Source organism: Bufo bufo, chromosome 1 (assembly GCF_905171765.1).
Source record: "Bufo bufo chromosome 1, aBufBuf1.1, whole genome shotgun sequence".
Taxonomy (NCBI): domain Eukaryota; kingdom Metazoa; phylum Chordata; class Amphibia; order Anura; family Bufonidae; genus Bufo; species Bufo bufo.
In genome coordinates this window covers 214,840,606-214,866,472 of record NC_053389.1, presented here as the reverse complement: position 1 = coordinate 214,866,472, position 25,867 = coordinate 214,840,606, and the positions used below count along the sequence as shown (strand labels likewise).

Genomic DNA, 25,867 nt, shown 5'->3' with positions numbered 1-25,867 from the left:
CCGGACCCGAACACGAACATATACATAAAAGTTCGGGTTGGGGTTCGGTGTTCGGCGATTTTTATGGCGCTTTTTGAAAGGCTGCACAGCAGCCAATCAACAAGCATCATACTACTTGCCCCAAAAGGCCATCACAGTCATGCCTACTATTGGCATGGCTGTGATTGGCCAACTGCAGCATGTGACCCAGCCTCTATTTAAGCTGGAGTCACGTAGCACCGCCCATCACTCTGCTCGGATTAGTGTAGGGAGAGGCTGCAGCTGCTGTGAGGGAGAGATCAGGGAGAAATCTTATCAAGAACAGTTTTTTGTACTCAGCGATCTACAGCAAATGTGTTTTGTGGGTGCAGTGCACAATTTTTTTAAGCCTGCCCTGAGCCAACTACTACTGAAAACAAACTTTTTTTTCTTCAGTTAGTCAATATCAATACATAATCGGCAGCCATTTTATGCAACGACAGTGCACCAGCACAGGCTATCTGCATGTCTGCAAGTCCAGAAATACAGCTTTGGCATACTGGGGTGAAAAAAGCCTCTGATATACTGCACATCTGGGATTAGACAAGCATAACTGACTGTCACATTTAGGCCAGAAATACGGCTTTTTGGTTACTGGGGTGAAAAAAGCCTCTAATATATTGCACATCTGGGATTACACGTGCATAAGTGACTGTCACATTTAGGACAGAAATACAGTTTTTTGGTTAGGGTGAAAAAACCCTCTAATATACTGCACATCTGGGATTAGACAAGCATAAGTGACTGTCACATTTAGGCCAGAAATACGGCTTTTTGGTTACTGGGGTGAAAAAAGCCTCTAATATATTGCACATCTGGGATTACACTTGCATAAGTGACTGTCACATTTAGGCCATAAATACGGCTTTGGCATACTGGGGTGAAAAAAGCCTCTCATATACTGCACATCTGGGATTACACGTGCATAAGTGACTGTCAAATTTAGGACAGAAATACAGTTTTTTGGTTAGGGTGAAAAAACCCTCTAATATACTGCACATCTGGGATTAGACAAGCATAAGTGACTGTCACATTTAGGCCAGAAATACGGCTTTTTGGTTACTGGGGTGAAAAAAGCCTCTAATATATTGCACATCTGGGATTACACGTGCATAAGTGACTGTCACATTTAGGCCATAAATACGGCTTTGGCATACTGGGGTGAAAAAAGCCTCTCATATACTGCACATCTGGGATTACACGTGCATAAGTGACTGTCAAATTTAGGACAGAAATACAGCTTTTTGGTTAGGGTGAAAAAACACTCTAATATACTGCACATCTGGGATTAGACAAGCATAAGTGACTGTCACATTTAGGCCAGAAATACGGCTTTTTGGTTACTGGGGTGAAAAAAGCCTCTAATATATTGCACATCTGGGATTACACGTGCATAAGTGACTGTCACTTTTTAGGCCATAAATACGGCTTTGGCATACTGGGGTGAAAAAAGCCTCTGATATACTGCACATCTGGGATAAGACGTGCATAAGTGAGTGTCACATTCAGGCCACAAACACCGCTGTCATATAGAGTTTTAAAAAAAATTTGAGTGCAATACCCTACATCAGGGTTTTTATTGGCGGTTAATTATTTTTAACAGACTTAACCACTTTTTACTTTGCTTTGTAAACGCTAACTATGAGAAAAACATCTAATAAGGGACGCGGTCATGGTCGTGGTGTTGGTGGAGCCTCTGTTGCAGGGAGAGGACGTGGCCGTTCTGCCACAGCTACACGTCCTACTGAACCTACTACAAACATACATTCTTGTACTCAAGTCAAGTGCAATGATTTTTTGTTTTCTTTTTTTTTATTTGTCCCAATATTTTGGGGGCTACCTACCCCAATAATAAATAAAAAAAACATTGTTGGCTACCTCCTCCTCCTCCATTGCTGCCTCCACCTACAACACCACATTCACCGCCTCCTCAACCTCCGACTCCATATCCACCTCCTTCTCTGAGTTGCAGATTAATAATTTGTAATTTTTAGTTATTTTATTTCATTTTAAGTTATTTCCCTATCCACATTTGTTTGCAGAGCAGTTGCCATGCTCTTAAGCATATTTTACTGCCTTTTACATTCCTCTAGCCTCCTCAAGGACTATTTTAGAGCCATTTTAATTAAAAAAAGTCCCAATTTTAGTGCCCTAAATTGAAAAAAATCCTATTTTCAATTGTCGGGTGACATTTTACCATTTTTGGCGTATACAAACCCCTGCTGTGCCTGGGTGACAGGGGCCTAAATCTCTCAAAATCCTCTGTTGTATTGCTGGGTGACATGAACCCCCTTTTGCCGTGAATGAACCCCTGCTGTGCCTGGGTGACAGGGGCCTAAATATCTCAAAATCCTCTGTTGTATTGCTGGGTGACATGAACCCCCTTTTGCCGTGAATGAACCCCTGCTGTGCCTGGGTGACAGGGGCCTAAATCTCTCAAAATCCTCTGTTGTATTGCTGGGTGACAAGAACCCCCTTTTGCCGTGAATGAACCCCTGCTGTGCCTGGGTGACAGGAGCCTAAATCTCTCAAAATCCTCTGTTGTATTGCTGGGTGACATGAACCCCCTTTTACCGTGAATGAACCCCTGCTCTGCATTGCTGACAGGGAACTAAATTTAGTGAAAACATCTGTTACTGATCGGAAGATGAGTGACTACAAGCGCACGCTGATGATGGCATTCCCACCTGACAGCGGGGGCACAGTAGAAGCACAAGGCGAAGGCAGAGGAGGAGGAAGAGGTCGCCAACGCAGCTGGGGCACCGCCAGCACCTGAGAAGGCAGGATTAGCATGGCCAAAATGTGGAAAAGCTTTGTCAGCCTTGGAGGTGCTGACCTGCCCTGCAGCCAGTGTATAGTGTGAACGTGTGTTTAGCACGGCAGAGAGCATTATCACAGGCCGCAGCCAATGTGGACAAGCTTACGTTTATTAAAATGAACCAGGCATGGATCCCACAGGACTTGTCCGTACCTTGTGCAGAATAAACATTTATACCAGCCTCAACCATCCATTCTTGTACTCAAGTGCACTTATTCTTTGTTTTATTTTGTTATATGTCCCAATATTTTGGGGGATACCCCAATTAAAAAATTAAAAATAACACAAATCAGTGTTGGCTACCTATTCCTCCTTCACCGCCGCTTCCACCTACACCGCCACGTCAACCTACACCGCCACATCCACCCATCCACCGCCTCCTCAACCTCCTACTCCTAGATCCAGATTGTTATTTTTAATTTTTCTGTATTTTATGTTATTTTAAGTCATTTCCCTATCCACATTTGTTTGCAGAACAGTTGCCATGCTCTTAAGCACATTTTGATGCCTTTTGCAGCCCTCTAGCCCTTTCCAGGACTATTTTAGAGCCATTTTAGTGCCCAAAAGTTCGGGTCCCCATTGACTTTAGTGCCCAAAAGTTTGGGGTCAAGTTCGGGTCAAGTTTGGGTCCCGAACCCGAACTTTTTTTTCAAGTTTGGCCGAACCTGCCGAACCCGAACATCCAGGTGTCCGCTCAACTCTGCTACTCACAGGCAACCCGATACCGCAACCCTTGATAGCACAAGACCATAATAAGATATTTATTTCATTGTAGATTAATAATCAATTACTACATGTGTAAATGACTGCAAAGTATATTAAAGGGTTATTCGAATCTCATAAACTGTGGGTAGGGGCATAGCTATAGGGGGTGCAGAGGTAGCCGTCACTACTTGGGCCTAATGACCCTTGTGGTGCCTAAGACACTGGTATTATAGAAAGTGCATGCTGATCAAGTTACACCTCTGGATGGAGGGAAAGGGTTAGGTCAAGAAGTTGGCATGGGGGTGCTGTTTCAATTTTTGCCTCAGTCAGCATGTAGGCTATGTGCTTCCCTTGCCACAAAGCACTGAGGGAAGGGAGGCCCAAGCATCAGGGCCTAAGAGCCTTTAGCTACACCCTGACTGTGGGCATGTTGCTAGGATATGCCTTCACTTTACGATTGGTCTGACCTATTGGACCTCTACTGATCCTGAGAATGAAGGCAGCATAACACTAAGTGTTTCTCCCGGCACATCAAAGCACCTGTCTACCCAGCGGTGAAGGGAACTGAAGACTTCAGGGGAATGGAGCCACGTTTAGGGTTCCTGCACAGCCTGGTGGCCACAAACGCTGATGTGCAGGAGTAAAAAACAGAAAAGGGGATGCCATGCAACACCAGTGCTGCAACCGCTTCTTTTTCAGGATTGTTGACGGAAAACTGTCCATTAAAAGTCAATGAGGCTCTCTCCTGTCCATTAGGTCTATGGACTATGGAGGCTGCTGTAAAGCCTATCTCTAAATGTCATTAACCCTTGGAGCCCAGGATGTTTTTTCATTTTTGCATTTTCGTTTTCCACTCCTTGCCTCTCTGGAGCCATAATTTGTTTAATTTTCTGCTCACATAGCCAAATGAGGGCTTGTTTTTGTGGGACAAGTTTCACTTTCTAATGCCACTATTTAATATTGGATACAATGTTATAATTTCCAATGGGGTGAAATTGGAAAAAAAACGCAATTTCGCAACAGTTTTATGTTTTGGGGGTTTTCTTTACGACATTTACTATGCGGTAAAACTGAATCTGTTACTTTCATTCTCCAGGTCAGGACAATTAGAGTGATACCATATATGTATAGTTTTCCTCACGTTTTAATACTTTTATTACCATATTCTGACCCCTATAACTTTTGCGGGCGATCTGTACTTTTCATTGATACCATTTTGGGATGTATATAACTTTTTGATCACTTTTAATTAAATTTTTTGTGGGAAGTGAAGCGACCAAAACACGGCAAATCGGCCATTTTGCTATTTTTTCCGTTTTGCCGTTTGCCTATGGGATAAATATTTTTAGATCTTAACAGAATGTGCGTTTTCGCACGTGACATTGCCCATAATGTTAATTTTTTATGTATTTTTATTTTCATTTTGGGGAAAGGGGGGGGGGTAGTTTTAATTTAGATTTTTTTATTTTTTTATTAAGGAAGGTTTGCGCCTCTAGATGCTGTGGTCATGTTTGACAACGGCATCTGAGGGGTTAAAAGTCCGTGAGCAGCATTACCGCCGGTTGCGGGCATTAGGCCAGGGTGTCTGCTGTGTGGAGCAGGCGCCATCTTTAAAGACCCAAAGGCTCTAATACGTCATAAGTCGGGAAGGGGTTAAAGGGAATGTGTCATCAGAAAATTATACATTTTTTGAAATCATGTTTTTATGTTTAACATATTTTTTTATATTTTTGAGGATGTTATTTTAATTTCCCATGTCAATATCTATATGTAAACAAAAACCTGCAGTTCGCACTGTATGCGCCCCTTTTTGGTCTGTACAGATCACTTTACCGCACTTACCTGCTACCTAATCCTGCCTGTAATGATATCACCTCTGTGCATAGATAAGACAGGATCTACCACTCACAATAGGTGATTGTCAAAGCTTATCTATTCTTCTCTTGTACAATGACCTCTGCACAGGTCACAGAGCATGTCTTGAAGACTCTCTCATAGAAGTCAATGAGGTCCCCTCCTGTCCATTGTGTCTATGGACCATGGGGCTGCCGTAAAGCAATTTTCTTAATGCTTTTTAAATGCTGTTAAGAACGGCTTAGGCAAAATGGCTGCCGCCATAATCATGTTCAGGAAACTAAAAAGGAGATGTGTTACTATCTGGTTTTATCTGGCAGGTACAATTTTTGGTGACACATTTCCTTTAACTGCCTGAATAATCAATCATTTTCAGGAACTACAATAAAAAATACAATCAAATGAGATAAAAGGATATGTGTCACTCTCTGGTTTTAACTCGCAGAAAAAAAATGATCTCCATTTAAGCAGCTGGTCACAGTCCAGCATATCAGGCATAGTGTAATAGAATATTAGTCATCCCAAAGCAATATTTCTTGACAGAGTTTGAACTGTGAAAAAAGATGTCTTACAAGAAGGATGATGAAAACTCACATTCTGGACACTAGAGGCGCTATTGTAAACAAACCAATAATGGTGATCCTACATTTATAGAATATAATACACAGACCAACCCTAATTGAATATTGCTCCCTTACAAAAGTAGGAAAGTCCCTTAGTAAATACAAGATCTTCCATAAGCCCTTCTGTGGATGGGTAAAGCTTGATAAAAATGCTGGTGTGTTTTCCATTGACAGATCTGCAAGGGCAATGGCCAGAATGTAATTTACAGGCACATATCGCCTATCGCAGTCCTGCAGCTGCGGTGACATCTTCATACAGTGAAGCAGCAATGTGCTGAGCTCTGCCAGAAATAGAAAGTCACCTGAGGGGCTGGTTACGTGCAGTCAGCGGGCAGTGGGGTGGATGGAGTAAGTTCATGGTACAGTAAATGGCATTATGGGGCAGTGTGGTTGTCTGAACTATAGGCCATTATAAGGTTCAGGGGAGGAATGGTCATTAGGGATGAGCGAATCAACTTCGGATGAAACATCCGAAGTCGATTCGCATGAAACTTTGTTCTAATACTGTACGGAGCAGGAGGTACCACTTGGAACCAAACCCGAGTTCAGGAAATGTTTTTTTACAGTACAAATAAATTTTATGAAGTTATTGCGCAAAGTCTCGTGATAACTTACAGTCTCTCCGTACAGTATTAGAACAAAGTTTTATGCGAATCAACTTTGAAGTCGATTCACTGATCCCTACTGGTCATACACCTTACAGGGAAACTTCACGGGGTGCCGATGCCCAGGGAACCGCCTACGCCCTCCTCACGGCCATCAACCAGGTAAGTAATAAACTGACGCTCCCCTCCTGACTCCTGAATTCAGCTGTGTTGCCATCCTGAGGCAATTGGAGGAGGAGGACACGACATGGCAGCTGGCGCTGACTGCCACAGAGGGGCAGTTTTTGGGGAGGTATTTTCCGCTGCTGGGGCAGTATTTTGTGATGCACTGTGGTATTTGGCTCTGCTGGGAAGGTATTATGCGACGTAATATGGTATTACTGGCCCCGCCTACTTGTGTTGGCCGTCAATTTGGACCTGATTACAAAATGGTGCCACTTTAACTTTTTTTTTCATGGGCCACTTTAAGTTCCTATTCCGCTCCTTTATAGCTATGAGGGCACTATGGTGGTGGACACTATGCTAGCATCATATGGCACTATAATTCTGGGCAATCTGGATGGTATTAAGGGGCAAGGTGGCTATGAGTAAATGTTTTTCAAGCAGAGTAGGGGCAAGCTTTTTTGGGAGGAGAAGGTTTTTAATCTGACCTGGGTTAGTTTTCATTACTATAGAAAACATATGGGGGGAGATTTATCAAACTGGTGTAAAGTAGAACTGGCTTAGTTTCCCATAGCAACCAATCAGATCCCCCCCCCCTTTATTTTCCAAAGGAGCTGTGAAAAATGAAAGGTGGTATCTAAATGATTGCTATGGGCAACTAAGCGAGTTCTACTTTACACCAGTTTGATAAATGACCCCCATGGTATTTTAAAAGTACAAAACTGCCCCTACTATTGCCTCTGGACATGACACATTTACAAGTTCCTCCTCTTCTAGAATACATTTTGTCTATTTTACTTTCAGTTATAGTATTTACTGACTATTATTGGACTATAGGATAAAACAGCCTAAAACTATTAGGTCCTGCATGCCTTAAATGATTTGTGCCACCATTAAGTGTTAAGCAAAGAAGTTTGCTGAATTTGTGGGAGGGGAGGGTCATTACAAGGCTACTTACATGCACCTGTGAGCCCAGGCTGGCTGGTTACTAGGCTATTTATAGGCACCTGTGGGTCCAGACTGACGCCGATTCAGCTGATTTCACTACCTCTGGCTCAGCTCTAGGATACAGCAGCATGGGTGGAGGCTCCTTACGGCTGGGCGACGGCGGAATGTCTCAGAAGGGCGCTGGTATTCATGGTAGGATCGGAGGTGTTTGTACGGGACCCACGCTGCGGCCTGCGATATGTTAGCGCTCTGGGATACAGCAGAGTATGGGCGCTAAATGGTCAAACCATGGTTGTTTGTCTGGCTGTTCAGAGGCCTGGTGAGGCCATTGCATACAGTTATTGGGGTAGCATGTGCTTAGAGGGGGCATGGTTGTATGTTTTCTGATACCTGGTTTACATGCGGGACGCGTGTCTGCAGTTGGTTCAAGCTACGCGTGCTGGGTTTAAGTGATGGTAAATGTGGATCAATGGTCGCTGATTTAAAAAAAAAAAAAAAACACCTGCAGCATCATGTGGAGGTTCAGTTGCGCCTGGGCAATGGCAGAAGGTGCCAGGCAAGTGCTGGCATTCACGGTAGGATTGGACTTGGTTACACGGTCCGTGACTTGTAGCGCTCTGGGGCAAAGGGGGTTGGGCTTCAATGGTCAAATGATCGTGGTTAGGATTGTTACCTTCAAAGCTACGTCCGTGTGTCTGCATTTACATTTTTGTCCTATACACCGTTCACTACTAGAGCTGCGTTCATACGTCCGCTGTTGCATTACATTAATACTCTGCTCACTTTCAGATTGCATTCATATGGCTGCTCTATACCATGCTCCTCATATTCATACACAGAGCTGTGCCCATAACATGTTTTTAGGCACCACTCACATCCAGAGCTGCATTCACCCACTTGTTCTTACATCAGGTGTTATACTCTGCTTCCACTTAAAGCTGCATTTCTTTTCATTGCTACATAATGGTTACTCAGTATTCTTACTAGGGCTATCAGCACACTGCTCGGATACTGCTCTTCCGATAAAGATAGCCGCTTTCTTTTCAGGCTTACGTTTTGATATCTGCTTAAAAAAAAAAAAAAAAAAAGTGTGGGGTTTCTGTTACCTGTTTTACATGTGGGGGCACATCCGCAGTTAACGCCAGACATGCTAGGTGTAGATCAGTGGTCTGTATATGGGTACTCGAGCAGGTCGGTCTAGGTGCCTGTATTTGAGTTCTGATGCTCTTGTATGGAAGTGTGTTAATCTATAAACCGTATGTTATGGGCACGCATGTGTCAGCGGTTTTGTGCTAGGTCATAGGTGCACTATATGTTGATTAATTGGCGTTGCATCAGGGTTTTACGTTCAAAACGCATTTATGTTTTCTTGGGTGATGGTGATGTCCATTTAAAAAAAAAAAAAAAAACCTACAGCATTATGTGGAGGTTTCATTCGCACCTGGGTAATGGCAGAAGGTGCCAGGCGAGTACTCTCATTCACAGTAGGATTGGACTTGGATACACCATGGGGGACTTGTAGCGCTCTGGGGCGAGGGGGGTGGGGCGCTAATGGTCGAATGATCATGGTTAGGTTCGTTACCTTCAAAAGCCACGTCCATGTGTCTGCATTAACAATGTTATACTCCATTTACTACTAGAGCTGCGTTTATGAGTTGCTGTTGCATCACATCAATACCCTGTCACTTCAGGTTGCATTCATACAGCTGCGTTATACCTTGCTCTTCATGCTCAGAGCTGGGCCCATACCATGTTTTTAGGCACTACTCACATCCAGAGCTGCGTTCACCCACCTGTTCTTACATCAGTTGCTGCATATTCGGCTTCCACTTAAAGCTGCATTTTTTTCGTTGCTACATCATGGTTACTGAGTATTTTCTCTAGGGCAGTCAGTGCACCGCTCTGATACCGTTCTCCCGATAAACATAGCTGCTTTCTTTCAGGTTTACGTTTCTTTCCTCACTGGTGGTTATGTTATAGGCCTACTTTTTCTGTTTCACGTCAGCGGGAAAAAAAAAAAAAAAAAAAAGTGTCCTGTTCTTTAGTCCTGGTTCGCATTCACTCAGACTGGTCTCCTTTTACTTCTGGTTCGCATTCACTCAGACTGGTCTCCTTTACTTCTGGTCCGCATTCACTCGGATTGGCCTCCTGCCCCAGTTCACCATGCAGTCCTCAGCGGTTAGTGGGCTAATAGGAGTAAGATTCCTACTATGTTTCAAAGTAGTTCATTTGTTTTCACGATAAGGGTCTTCTCTTAGCGAACTGTAATGCCTCTGGCGCTTTTTCTCTCATCTGTTTATTCACGGTTGGTTTAATGTATTATTTAGGCACCTGGTTCGGTTCACTAACGTCGATGCATATCCCATCAGGTCTAGCTCACATTTTAATACTTATCGTCACTGCAATGTCATCGAGTGCAGTCTTGGCTTCGGGAGCCTGATGAACTCTTCAGCCTCATGGCTCTGTGGGGCTTATGACCGATCATCATGTTGTTAGGGGTACGATATGGTTATAAGCTTGTTAGTGTCCTAGGTTTATTGTCGAAGGGGGGTCATGGTTATGCAAGTCCCCAAGTCATACTGTGCTGCATAAGTGGATAAAAAAAAAAAATATATATAATATATATATATATATATATATATATATATATATATATTAAAAATAAATAATAATAATAAATCGCCATTTGTTTCGCATTCATGGCTACCCATTAGAGTCTCTGACGCATTGCTTCTCCGTTAAGTTTGACGCGCATGGCCCCGCCATTAGTGTCTCTTGCGCATGCCCCGCCATTAGTGTCTCTTGCGCATGGCCCCGCCATTAGTGTCTCTTGCGCATGGCCCCGCATTAGTGTCTCTTGCGCATGGCCCCGCCATTAGTGTCTCTTGCGCATGGCCCCGCCATTAGTGTCTCTTGCGCATGGCCCCGCCATTAGTGTCTTTTGCGCATGGCCCCGCCATTAGTGTCTTTTGCGCATGGCCCCGCCATTAGTGTCTTTTGCGCCATGGCCCCGCCATTAGTGTCTCCTTGCGCATGGCCCCTTCCTCGCGCTTGGTTCCACCATTAGTGTCTTTAGTCCCTCTAGCGCTTGGTTCCACCATTAGTGTCTTTAGTCCCTCTAGCGCTTGGTTCCACCATTAGTGTCTTTAGTCCCTCTAGCGCTTGGTTCCACCATTAGTGTCTTTAGTCCCTCTAGCGCTTGGTTCCACCATAGTGTCTTTAGTCCCCTCTAGCGCTTGGTTCCGCCATTAGTCTCTCACGCATGTCTTCAGTTTACATTTTACTCACACAAACTCCGCCATTCGAGGTTGGCTGCGTGGTCCCGCCACAGTATGTTCATGCCTTTTCTGCATTCAGGCCGCTCGCATGCCTCGGTCAGCTGTGGCTCGCGTTACAATTCTTCTCGTGGTGGCTCGTAGGCGCGGCTTTGCCATTAGAACCTCACTCACATTATTGTTGTAGGTCGTTGGGTCTTCATTTGTTCTTTTCAAAGCAGTCATCCCAAGCCTTCCTTTCGGACATCAACTTCTCCTCCCGGGTTCGCATTTTTCTCACATTTAATCTCTCGAGGTTCTTGAATTATAGACCTATTCTCCCAGGGAGATGACCCTGGGGTCTCACAATTCCGCTTCTCAAAGGGTGTTAAAAAAAAAAAAAAAAAAAAAAAAAGGGAAACAACTATACTATGGCATCAGGTTCGTCCACAGGAGTCCGGTCACCACTACAGGGATTACGAAGTCTGTCACGACTACAGAATAATAAGTCCTGTCACGACTACAGGCGATTTACCGCAGTCTGTCACGACTACAGACTAATAAGTCCTTGTCACGACTACAGGCGATTTACGCAGTCTGTCACGACTACAGACTAATAAGTCCTGTCAACGACTACAGGCGATTTACGCAGTCTGTCACGACTACAGACTAATAAGTCCTGTCACGACTACAAGCGATTTACGAAGTTCTGTCCACGTTTACTGACACGATAAGTCCTAGCACGACTACAGGGCAGCATAGGTAGTCTATCATGACCTTAAGCTCGTCCTGTCATAGCAGTAGGCATTGTGTGTACATTATGTCTTCATTATAGGCACGCTTACTTCTTCATCTTCAAACTCAGTCTGAGGGTGTTGGTGTTGCACCTTGTACCGGTCCATCTTTCAAAGTGAGAGGTACAACAATAAGGCGCAATATATATAGTCTGTCACGTCTACGGACACAAGTCCTATCACTATCACAGGCGCAGCATACATAGTTATCATGACTTTAAGCTTATTCCTGTCACAACTGCTAGTATAGTGGGTATGTTTTTTCCTCAGTGCAGGCGACATTAGCTCGTTAATTTCAACCAGCCATGTATTCGTGCTTATGTTTCCCAGGCCTGGTGAGTCTACACATTTCACTTGATCCATTACTAGAGTTAAACGGCATACGCCATCTTCTAACTTTGGGTCCTTTTATAAATAATAATTAAAGCGGTCGCCTGGGGAATAAGTATAGTGAAGTATTTGCCACCAGTAACAGTTGGTGTCCAAGCAGACCCTTAGCGAATGGTTGGTCTTCATTTAAGCCCTTCCATCAGATTCACCATTGTTGTTTCAGTCCGCAGCTCTCGGGATTCAGACCTCCTCGTAATATGTTCATATGTTTGTCAACATAGGAGTAAATCGTTCCTGATTACCGACCACTCTTTCAAAAGCATCAACTTTAGCTACCTTCAAGAACAATGTGCCGTCGCACGTGACAAAGAGGTAACGTATATAGAAGTCTCTGATATGTACGGTATTTTCCGCACCTTCATCGTGTAGTGTCTTTTGAGTGCAAAGCGGGTGTCGTAATGGGTATGTATATGTTTTACTCTAAACTAAGGTCTACGCTTTTTGGCCACTTTAGGCTGCCCTACCGCAGCAGTTATGGCACAATTCTACTGCTTGTTGTAGATGGGTGTACCCATCCTATCTAACCCGTTCTGATAGCCGATCCGACCACAAATTTTATTTCAATATAATTTAGCATGAAAAACGAGTTGCTTTTGAAATCTACTTTTTGTAGTAATGCTGCAGTTGTAAAATATGTTCTATACTTCTTTACAATGGTGTTTAATCTTTATAACAATGTTCACCTACTTAGGGGGACGCACATGCTCAGTTCTGTCCTTCAACTGCTACCAGTTATATCTACTCTTAGACTATGCGACAGGTTCAGGGAGAAGGCTGAAGTCAAATGGATATTCCCCATGAGAAATGACACACCTCTTAGAAGTGACACACCTTCTGAGCTGCCAACCTTAAGTAGATCTAGCAGAACAATTGGAGCAATGAATGGGGGGAGTTCTGGATCCATGTGAGGTACAGGACTGTAGTGTATTACATTTGAATTTTAATCATGGGATTACCCCTTTAAACTAAGGTAATCCCTTTGCTGATACAGTAGTCCTAGACATCTGAGAAAGGGAAAATCATTAATTGTCTGTGGGATCGCTCATTGTTACGTGCCACTGTGAACAATTCTGGTATTGAATGTACCAAGAGTGGAGGATGAATGACCCATTCACAACAGTTATGAATGAACTAGAGAGAAGCATTCAGTCTGACAGGAAGTCCATCAGTGTTAGTAGAGACGTGGAAATTAAGGAGATACCACAAAGAAATGTAAGAAAGTAATGAAATAGGCAACATAAAAATCTGAAGGAAAGTGTACAAGATATACTGATGACTGAATAAAGATGCAAATAGAGCTAATGGGTCCAGGACACACTGCCAGGATAAAACAAAAGTGCTTCCAAGCACAAGGTAAGCATGCAGGTACATTTCAAGTACAGATTGTTCCCTTCCTGTGGTCCACCCATTACTTCTAATCACACCTATGTTTAAGTTCACTTAGAAATGTCCTACTAAGTCAAGTTTTGGCTACTACGTACAGTTCCTTGACCATGCTATCATTAGCGCCGTGTCTACATTTGCCAAGACAGGGATGCACCCACCTAACACCTCTGTTCTGCTTATAATAATCTATGGTGCTCAATGTTGTCCAGTCTTAAAGGGGTTGTTTGGGATTTTGATATTGATGGCCTATCCTATCCCTCCGGCATGTACTGCGGCTTCCTCACAGCTTACCAAGCACAATCCGCGCGGCAGCCGCAGCGGATCGCGGACCCATTCACTTTAATGGGTCCGCGATCCGGCCGTTCCGCAAAAAGATAGGACATGTTTCATCTTTTTGCGGAACGGAAGTACGGGATGAAACCCCACGGAAGCACTCCGTAGTGCTCCCGTAGGGTTCCGTTCCGCACCATTCCGCATCTCCGGATTTGCGGACCCATTGAAGTGAATGGGTCCGCATCCGTGATGCGGAATGGCCACAGAACGGCTCCTGTGTATTGCGGATCTGCGAATGCGGACCGCAATACGGCAACGGGAAGCACATGTTTGTGTGCAGGAGGCCTAAGGTGAACACCGCAAAAAAAAAATATATACAGTGTCAAAAGAGCCATTTTCTGGTCACCTTGCCTCCCAAAAAGTGTAATACCAAGTGATCAAAAAGTCTTATGTACCCCAAAATGGTACCAATCAAACCATTACCTCATCCCGGAAAAAATGAGCCCCCACATAAGACAATGACTTAAAAAATGAAAATCTATGGCACCCATAAACCTATCCTTCAAAATCTACGCTGCTTACTTTCTGAGTCCTGCCATGTGCCCCCACAGCAGTTCACCACCACATATGGGGTGTTGCCGTATTCAGGAGAAAATGGGTAACAAATTATGTGATGCTTTTTCTCCTGTTACCCCTTGTGAAAATGAAAAATTTGGGGCTAAAGAAACAATTTTATTGGAAGAAATTAAACTTTTCATTTTTACAGCCAAGTGTTTCCAAATTCCGTAAAATGCTTAGGGGGTCAAAGTTCTCAGTACCCCCTTAATATATTCTTTAAGGGGTGTAGTTTCCAAAATGGGGTCACTTTTTGAGGGTTTCCACTGTAGGGGTACGTCAGGGTCTCTTAAAATACAAAATGGTGCCTGAAAACCATTCTAGCAAAATCTGCCTCCAAAATCCATATGGCACTCATTTCCTTCTGACCACTGCCACATGCCCATAGAGCATTTTACCGCCACATATGGGGTATTTCTGTAAACTGCAGCACCAGAGTAATATATATTGAAGTTTATTTTGCTGTTAACCCTTGCTGTGTTGCAAGATAAAATTGATTAACATAAAAAATCTACCCAAAAATTTAAATTTAGAAATTTCACCTCCATTTTCCTTTAATTCTTGTGGGACACCTCAAGGGTTAACGAAGTTTGTAACATCAGTTTTGAATAATTTGAGGGGTGTAATTTCTAAAGTAGGGTCATTTATGGGTGGTTTACATTACTAAAGCCCCTCAAAATAACTTTAAAAAATGGTTTTGAAAATTTTGTTGAAAATTTTAAAAATAGCTTCTAAACTTCTAAGCCTTTTAACGTCCTAAAAAAATGTAATTACATTTACAAAATTATGCCAACATAAAGCAGACACATGGGGAATGTTAACTGATAACAAGTTTATGAAGTCTTAAAGGTAGAGAAATTCAAATGTATTATTTTTGGTAAATTTTGGATTATTTTATAAATAAAGGTGAAATATATCGACTCAAATTTACCACTGTCATGAAGTACAATATAGTGAAGTAACAGCCAAAGGGTGAGAGAGGCGCTCATAGGGTAAGTAAATCGAGGTACAACAGCTTCCTTCAAAGAGCTGGTGGATACGATAGACTCACCTGTTTTGGTTGCACCGGAGTTGAGTGCAACCATATTGCAGGTGGGCTGTAAGGTATAAAAGTCGCAGGTCGGTGCTGCCAGATGCGTCAGGAGACCCCTTGGGGCGAAGGCCAGATCGCCACTCGGGTATATATATAGGAAAACGTATCTCCGCTTGTAACTATCCAGCTGATAGACGATCATAAGGCGCAATTACCACAACCCGGTACAGGATACATCAATATTTATTATGAGACAACGCGTTCCGGGGTCTTGACGGCCCCTTTATCAAGTCTGTGTCACCTTAATTTTATGTGCAGCTGGGTGTATACTGCCTGGTTTCTTCTAAAAATGGTGCATGTCCGTACCTTGTCCTAGTTGGAAAAGGTGTAGCTGTGTCACCGCTATGGTCCTGTGTGCGGCACGTGTGGAAAAGGCGCGTTGGCAGGTACACAGACTTGATAAAGGGGCCGTCAAGACCCCGAAACGCGTTGTCTCATAATAAATTTTGATGTATCCTGTACCGGGTTGTGGTAATTGCGCCTTATGATCGTCTATCAGCTGATCACTCCTTAGTGACAAGTTGAGATACGTTTTCCTATATGAAGTACAATATGTCACGAGGGAAAACAGTCTCAGAATGGCTTGGATAAGTAAAAGCGTTCCCGAAGTTATTACCACATAAAGTGAGATGTCAGATTTGCAAAAATCGGCCTGGGATTTAAGGTGAAAAGTGGCCCGGTACTGAAAGGGTTAATGCTATGCTGAGGTCAAGAGACACAGGAAAGGGAAACAATTTTTTAAATTTTAGAATGGACTTTGACCATTGGTGGTTAGGCTCTGACCTCAGTACACAAAGATTAAGAAACCCAGGTATAGATAATTTAGATCTTTTGGCGCCTGCCACTGTGGATGATATAGATAAAGCAATAACTTCTGGAATTTTCCTGTAGTATGTGCTCCTCTAAGAATATTGCTTCATATAATTCCATTAGTATGTGCATTTGTATGTTCCCTTGATGCTATTAAAAGTTCCCTTCATCACAAACATCAGAGGAAATAAAGTTTCCACATTACCTACAAGCCTCATAGTCAATAATTAATTTAAATCAGTAAATGAGTAAATGAAGGGAAGAAAACAGAATTCCATTACGCAGAGAAGTAATATCTTCATTCTCAGTAGTAGAAAAACGTATCTGGAATAAAATATGCCTCAATTACATGTGCATTTTCTCTTGCTGAGCAATGAGATGTTTTTCTTACTACTATGCTTCAGTCTGGAGCATTATAAATTATAGAGGTGATACCAAGTGATGTTGCTTGAGTGCAAAACTCGAGTGAGCAGAAGAGAAAATCACACTCTAGCATGAACAAACGGTCACCAGTTGCTGTGTTTGTCAGTTTTTAATATAGCATATACATATTTAATGTGGTACATTCCTTATCATTTTTACTGCACTGTCACAATTCCCATTCATGTTAACACACATTTATTTTTGCCTGGGACATAAAGATAATACTCAATATCTACTAGATTTTAAGATGGGGTATCCAAACTATGGTGCTCTACTGTTCCTCATGTTCATAGGAGATCCATACCACCTATACTATAACAATATTCCATCTCAATTACCAATTTTGAAAAATACTACGCTTTCTATTAAACCAATACACGTATCTTTGTTTAGCATTTTAAAGGGTTTGTACCAAGACCAAAAACTTTATCTACTAGTCTCAAGATGGAGTATGAGCAACAGATCAGTGGGGGTTTGAACCGTTAGGTCCCCAATTCCTCAAATGAATGGAGTGGTTGGTTGAGTATGTGAGCCAAGGCTTCACTCTTTCTCTATGGGACTAGTGGAAATAGCAGAGTACAACAAAAGGTGCAGTGGAGCACATGCTCAAACTCCATTCATTTGGGAGAATTAGAACTCCCATTCTTAGGATTGGTGGTAAGGGATTAGTTTTGATCTTGGTACAAACTATTTAAAGGGGTTGTCCAAGTAATTTTCTTCTTTGTATGTTTCTACCCAAAGTAAAGGGTTTTGAAATCACTTCCTTCATCTACAGTGGCCCTGTTCTCCTAGTTAGCAGACCTGTGATGTCAGCTTCTTTCCCTGCTCTGATGACGTTCCCTGCACAAACCTGAGGGAGCAGGATGTGCAGGCCTGAACATCACTTGAAGGCTGTGCTGGTTGAAGCGACAAGCCATGCCCCCCTGAACTGCCCAATCTGTTGGCTGAGTTGTCTGCCCTATGTCTCCCCTTCCACTGGATTCTTCAGCACAGTTTAACCTCTTCTACCATCAGCAGCACAGACTCAGGGCTGGATGCCTGCCTCAGGTTCTGAGCAGCTGCAGGGTTTCCTCTTCTCCAGGCACTGAGGAGATAAATACTGTGCACAGGTTCCCTCTCCCTCCGCACCTTGCAAACACAGAGATGACAAAAACAGGAGGAGTTCTCTCCTCTGTACCTTTCTGCTGGCTGTGAGGAAGTGTCTGCAGAGCATTGCACAAGAACAGGTAGGGGGAAGATCCTATGTGTTTCAGCAATGTCATTGTACTGCACAGCTGGGACTAGTAGTCCCACACATACAACATGAGTATCCCAGTAGTCAGACTGCAGACAGGGAAGCAATTTTATTCACTCCCTTTGCAGTGCAGGGGGAGGGGAAAGACAGTCTTTGTTGACATCCACAAATATTCATGAGGAAAAACCTCAGAGATTGTAGTTACGCCCCCCCCCCCCCCCCCCAAACAAAGAGCCAGAACAGAACTAGGGAAATAAGGAAATATTTTCTTTTTCCTAAAACGTGCTTAGCTTATGTATATTGCTGATCATCAGATTTACTTTATTTTTTTTTACATTACTTGGAAAACCCTTTTTAATGTTATGATGCCATGATATAAATTGTAGCACTTTATCTTCAAAACATGGAACCCTTGAATTCATTGGAATGTGGATTGGAGTTCCACAGAAGACAGCAGTAGCTGAAGACTTTTACAGTATGGTTAGACATGCCAACCTTCTCAAAGATGCTTGGCCAAAGCAGTCAACAAACTGACACCAGTATATTGCACTGGGCCATAATTATAAACTACATTACGCTACATCATGATAATAAAGTTGTAGTGCACTGCCTTGGAGTCTTTTACAGTTTCATGCAGTTCCCTATACTGTGAGTACTAAAATACTTGTACTAAAATCCATACCCAATGAACATGCAGCATGTCTTAACCGGTACCTATAAAACAATGCTGTCATGCCAACAAAAATGCAATATTTCTGAAAAGGGCTTAGCAAATGGTTAAAACTAGAGATGAGCGAAGTTTTAAAAAATTTGATTCAGTGACTTCGCCAAAGTTTGCCAAGAAATTAGATTATTAATTTGTCACAAATCACTATAAATCAGGTATACTCAGGCCACTCTACCTTGGGGTATAGCCACACAGAGCCATGCTGAGTTAAAGAACCGTGGGGCCAATTAGCTCGCAGCTGCCTTTCATTTAATAATGAAGACCGCACTGTATAGTCCTTCTTCATTGTTAATGGCCGTGCAGCAGCGTTAAACAGTGGCTGTTGCTGGTATGGTGTTTGGCTGGTTAGATGGGGGACAATATGCATATTATTGCTGTTCTTGCCTGCAACCTCCTGCAGGTTATTTGACAGTTAACACTGAATATCAATCAGCTCTGGCATACCAACTTCTCCAACCCCAGCGGTCTGCTGCCCTACAGGTGGGAGCCCTTCCTCTGCCATCTGCTTTTCCTCCTTTTCCACATCATCTAATATCAATGAGAATATGTCATCTGGAACATCCAGCTCCTCCTCTCTCTGCATCTTGCTGACTTTTCTAGGATATGGAGACTTTGAAGGATGATTCAGAAGAAGCAAAGCCAGCAAAAGATGAGGATGGTCATAATTAAGACCTGGCCCTCCTAAGGGGTGCAGATTTAATGGTATTGGTTGGCACTCTGGCAGTGAAATAATAAAGACTTCCATCTTATTAGTATTGAATTACATTTACAGCTGATATAGGAATAAGTAAATGTAGGAAGAAATAAATAAAACTGATGCACAATAAGTCTCCCTCCACTCTCCCTGCACCCTACCTGCAGTCTTCCTCCACTTTCCTTGCACTCTTCCTCTCCAATATTTATCTAGTAATCATTTTCAGCCACACTGTTCCTAGCGCATGAGTGCTTGCCATGTCTCTCTCTATGTTTAGCTCACAGGACAATGGTGGAGACCACAAAGGTTTTATAGGGTTGTGACATCACAGGGGATGGCTATCTGAGGATTGAATGACTGCACGGCATTATGAGTGATCTTGCGTTTCCGGGCTTTTTAGTTTGATTTTAAAACACGTGTAGCTGCTATTTTAGACGAAAGTGCTTTGTTACCACAAAGCGTGTAGAAATTCATCTTTGTTGTGAATCAAAGCTTTCCTAAACATCTGACCAAATTCTGCTTCGAATGCTTTGCTTCGCTAAACACTAATTACAACCTCAAAAACACAAACCATTTTTTTGTCTTAGCAGAGCACATCAATCATCTCAAGGTGCAGAATACAGGGTTTAGTGCCATATGTCTTCAAACAAAGATACAATGACCTTGTTTGTTTCTTAGGTAAATGCACAATTGAAACCCTTCATTCCGAAAAAGTACAACAAACTCAAATACAAACCATTTACTTCCCTACAGAGATTGAATACTAGTAAGAAAACATGACTCTAGGGTTGTGGTCTGGGATAAGATAATTTGGTAAAGGCGGTAAAACCTCTTTTGAAAGATGGCAAGTATGCATAATATGTAGTGGCACTAAAAATCTGCCACAGAAACTCTTATTTGGATAAAGGGATGGTCTTCTCAATGGTGGTCTTTTAAAAAGGTTTCAATGTATTAAATAAAATTAATTAAAAAAACTGGACCAATGGTGATTTTGTAGACGTCTCATTTTCCAGACCCTTACCTCAAGAATGAAACCAAGTGTGAGATTGAAAGAAATATCCTATGATATTCAGAAAAAAAAACTAAAGAAATATTTATCTACCATAAATCTACTGTATAAGTATATCTAGACAAGAAAGAACAGAAGATCAATGGAGTTCTGTGATTCCAAAAGTTCTTAGCCTAAAATGGTGTATGGAATATAATTGATATTGACAATCTCCAACCAGCTACAGACTCTTTGTTTTGCAAATTAGTGGTGATGATCTGAGATCACGGACTCTCAACACCTTATCTTATGGCACATATAATATATATTACATATACCACATGCCAGGATATACAAGTGTGGTGGACATGAGTCTCAATGTAGTACAATGCAGTACAAATTACTCAGCTGTTTTCAGAACTCCAATAGATGTGAATGCAATGGTCTCGAGATGGGACCCTGTTTCAAGATAGGAGCAGGTCCCAGAGGCTCTTTACAAGACATCTAAACCTTTAAAGGGGTTATCCAACAATTTTTTAAAAAAATTACACACTTTTCTGGTTATTTGGAGGAATGTCTTTCCTTTCCGCGGATGGGCATCAGTTCACATGGGACAATCAAGCACTTGCATCTCTAGGAAGCATTGCATTTAGCACGTGTTAATCACCTCCTCCCCTGCATTCAAAATAGTACCTGGTATACAGTCCCAGAGATACATATGGTATGTTATGCCCCCACAATTTCCATCTCTACAGGTAGAGATATAGCTATATAGGTTGTATAAATTTAGAATTGGTGATGGATGGATGGATGAATGAATGGCGTCTAGGCTGCTTCACTTGCTTCTCTATGAGATGAATATGCCAACAATAAATGGGGAGGGGGTTGGCAGAGAAGCTATTGATCGTTAGTGCAGGAGAAGGACAAAAAGCAGGGGGCGCTGCCAAAAAGAAGACTGTAATGTACATACAAATTGAACAATATATTTTTGAATGTCCTATTCATTGTGGACTAATACTTTTCATGGGATAACCCCTTTAACCATGAAGTGCTTATAACCTGACCTCTGATTTATAGTATGTCCTAAAGCTTATCTAGGGAACTTCTTTGCTTGGTCAGAAATGTGTATGTTTCTCTACTGGAGCAAACATGCAACTACTGTTAGGAAAAAATATTTGGTTTTATTATTCTTCATTTTCACCAAAACAAACCTTATGAAAACCAATGGCGCTTACTGCATACTATTATACAATGGACTTAATAATAACAGTTGTGTTTCTGACTTTTTGCACTTTTACACCATTCTCGCCACTCTTCAAAAAAGGAGCTTAGTGTATGGGGGATGTGGTCTTCAACATCCTGGCAAATTTACCAAAAACTAGCATAAATTTTATCTCAAATCTGCTTGGGCTCGTTTCTGGAGCACAGGTAGCCAAAGATGTGCATAAATTATTAGCGGGTTTGTCTAAATAAATTAGATGTATCTGACTCCAGTGCGAAGTAGATCTTATTCTTGATACATTTGCCTGATTATGCAGTAAGCTCCCTCTAGTGGTGGCTGCATGCTGCCAGAATGTTCTCTTTTACATCTATGTAGGAGTTGGAGATCTGTTACAGAAAAACACCACTCACAGCCCTACGACAATATTCTAAAAATGTTATCAGAATTCAGCATAGGGCAACCTCTGTATGTTTTCCCAATGTTTACATCACTGTCTGGTTTCCTCTTATACTCCAAGAAGGTCCCAATAGGTTAAATGACTTCCTATAAAATTGACCATAGTTTGTGAATGCGTGTTTGAGATAGGGAAGTTAGAGTGTGAGCCCTTTTTGTAACAGGGACTGGTGTGGTTACAATCTCTGTAAATAACTCCAATATATATTGGTGTTATAAGTGAAACAGGAAATACATAAGAATAATGGTTTTAAAAGGTGTAGACATTCCGTTTGAGTTCCTTTTAGACTACACCCTAAAATATAGGACCTTATTTTCAATAATGCAATTTAAAGAAAAATATAGGACAATTTGCAGTATAAATTCTGATGCTTTTGTTCTGGTAATTTGTTACTTGTGCCACAAGTAATAGGACTACTTGCAACATCTGGGCTCCATCACCCAGCTACTCTGCAAAAGTACAGTAATACAGTAATTTAAAAAGAATGAGACAAGACTTTTACTGCTAATTTTCATAGTCAATAATTTTTTTTCAGTGGGTATTCATTGTATGACTCATGAAACAGCACACTAGCTATAGACCAACTGCTTGATGCCTTAGTCATTACAGCCACGGGACAATGGGTTCAATTCTGGTTAGGAAATCATCTGCGTGGAGTTAAAGGGGTTTTCCATGCTCCTTCTTTTGATTATTTATTGATCTATCCTCAGGTTGTCAGACCTCGGTGAGGGTCTGACACCCCAATAACCTACAATAAGCTGTTCCCTGACGCCTCCGATACTGGAACTAGCACTTTGAATGGAACAGGACACATAGCTCCATTCAAGATTACTGCAGTTCAACTCCCATTCACTTCAGTGGCAGCTTAGCTGCATTAACCCAGCACAGCCAATACACTTTGAATGGGACAGGAAGCACAGCTTCATTCAAAGTGCTAATGACAGTGCCGGAGGCTGCAGGGAACAGCTGATTGTGGGGGAGTGAGGTGATGGACTCTCAGTGATTGAATATTAAAGGGTTGTTTGTGTGTTTAATATTGATTGCCTATGATAGGTCATCAGTATCAGATGGGGGATAGGGGGGTCCAACTCCTGGTATTCCTATTGATCAGCTTAGTGTGTGTCTATGAGAAATTGTACAATAGGCTCCTCAGGGGTGGGGCTTGACAAGAAAGATTACAAACTTATATACAGGTACAACCTCAGTATCCTGATATTTTAGCCCATATCCCTCTGTTAACCTAAAACTACAGTCCAATCAGCATATTATAGAGCAGGAAGAGCTGAGAAGATTTATGTATCGTTTTTGGAAAAAGATTCAGTATAACTTGTCAATGTGGACTTAGTAGTCACATGTGTAGTCCTATCATTGAAGGCAATATTGGTGCCTTTCTACTGTATGAATGGCTACATATTACTTCAATGCAGATGTATGTTATGGAATGTTCTTTTTACTGGAGGTTGGTTTGAAGCATTGGTCAGCTTATGATACGTCTCCTGATTTGATGCTTGTATGACTAATGAAGACCATTTATGAGACAGGAGATCAATGAACTTAAATAACAACTTACAATTTTACATTTCATTGGCTTATAATTGTCAATGCTACCATGTCTTACTGGGGTCATGCATTTTAAACTGGACATTCACAAGTTGTATTATATTACAGGCTTATATTACAAAAAAGCATAGTAATAATTTGGTTGGATTCTGATGGAACTGGCATCTAAAATGAAAAATTGATTGTAAGCTTAAATGCAATAGGGCTAGGGTATATGTGTATTAAAATGACACTGTCACCAGGTTTATGGAGCCCTATCTGTGGCCTACATAAAGTAGTGAAATGGAATGTGAATTATAGTGGTGTATCACCTACTGCAGAGGCGGATTGGGAACTTAAAGTGGCCTTGAAAAAAAAAAAGTGGCCCATGTTGTAGGTGGGTTCAAACTGACAGAATACGGGCCAAAACAAGTAGGCGGGGACAACCAAAGTAGGTGGGCCTGCAATACTGTAGTGCAGCACAGAATACCGCCCCAGAAGAACCAAATACCACAGGGCAGCACAAAATACTGCTGCCCTCACCATAGTATTAAACGGTATCACCATCATGAGGACAGTAATACAGTGGAGTCCAGGAGGGCACCTGCAGCCGCTGAGCATCAGATCATTATGTACTTGGCCTGCAGCCATCAAGAGGGCTTGAGTGGCCCCCTGGGCATTGGCCCACCAGGAAATTTCCCTGTAGGGTCTATGGCTAATCTGCCCCTGACCTACTGTATAGGTGATACCAGATAAACTTTGTTTTTGTCAAATTATTTGAAAAAATACAGGAAAAAAGGTATAATCGGGGTATATGTATATAAATAATGCTTGGTCAGCCATGTAGGGTGTATTTTCCACATATGTATAGGATTCCTACAACTATGAATATGACCCAGGGACGGATCACAAGGAAAGGATCCTCATTATTTGCTGTCTAGTATGTTACAATCTTCACTGCTCCACAGAGTGATATCATTTTCGGCTGATACAAAGTACAATCACACCCATGTATACCATGGGGAGCCTTAGAGGTAAACACTTGACAGATCCTCCGGGATTTGATGAAGAGAAGCACACAGGTTGAAATCTGTTTTGCACTCACAAATGCAAAAGCAACCAACATTTAATATTACCTTATATTCATCTAACCTGGGAGGCCTCCTAGGTCGACCCTTTTCACCAGAGAAAAAGCATGATGCAAATATTCTGTCTTACATAGCTCAACAGAAGCAAGCAAAAACTCCAGTGACCAAAAACCTGCATTAAAGACACGGCTGTCCTATCTCAGCCCATTGGAAATTGCTTTGCAATGACTGCACAGTTCATAACGGCAATGTGAAAGGGTTAAAAGTTAGTTGCCATTGCAATGAAAGGGCGATTTATCGGTAGAGGAGCACTTCAAAAATAGTGAATAAATGTGGGGGTTGAAGGGGTTAAAAATGGCTGAGGCAAGGATAGATGAATGGCTAGTGATGAGATAACTGGGACGCTGTGTGGAACGGTAGCTTAAAATGGGAGATAGGCAAGCAGCGTATAATAGAAGCAAAGGCTTGCAGATGCTTTAAACCAACATCAAAAGTGCAGGTAAAATAGCAGCACATGCAATCGGATGCCATAGAAAAGAACCAGGACAAAAGGAAAAAGGGGGGTGGGTAGCTCACCGCTTTCTGCTGGGGCTGCCAAGGCCTTTTCGGGGTTGAAATACGACATGGAAACCACCAGGATAAAGAGGGGGTCCACTCTCAGCATCTTAGGGGGACAAATTCCGTGGTCTTGGAGAGATCACACTCTGCTACAGCACAAGATATAATAAAAAAAAGCACAAACAGAATGCAAGGCACATCATGAATGCAGATAGCATGCAATCTCCAGTCCAACGTAAGCTAACATAAAAGTCTATGCTGCCTGCATGATGAAACCCGCCACCCCCCAGATCACTAAAGGACACAGCAGAGCGATGCAGTGTATGTGTGGATTGCTATATCTGTATAAATGATGTCAGTGTCCCTATTGTGCCTGCCTGCAATCATCATCATCATCCTCATCCTCTTTGCAAACAGAGATGGAGAGTAAAAAAAAAAAAGGGCCAATGAATTGCCTGGTCTTACCTGCTTCCCCATTGGTATGATAGCATTGCAGAACAGAGGGATCTAGGTCTCATGTCCAAAGCAAACCTCTGCTGGTCTGGAGGCTAAAAAATACACACATGGAAGGATAGGTGAAAAAAAAAAAATC

At 42.2% G+C, this 25,867-nt stretch overlaps 1 protein-coding gene across 1 annotated transcript in view; it reads right to left on the bottom strand.

The window, feature by feature from the left end:
* The window catches only part of LMTK3 (lemur tyrosine kinase 3), a 116,161-nt gene extending 90,780 nt beyond the window's left edge, over window positions 1-25,381 (bottom strand). The window contains exon 1 of the mRNA XM_040415605.1: window positions 25,294-25,381. Coding sequence (XP_040271539.1) covers window positions 25,294-25,381 — 88 coding nt within the window. The remainder of the gene's footprint in view (window positions 1-25,293) is intronic.
* Between the last annotated feature and the right edge of the window lie 486 nt (window positions 25,382-25,867).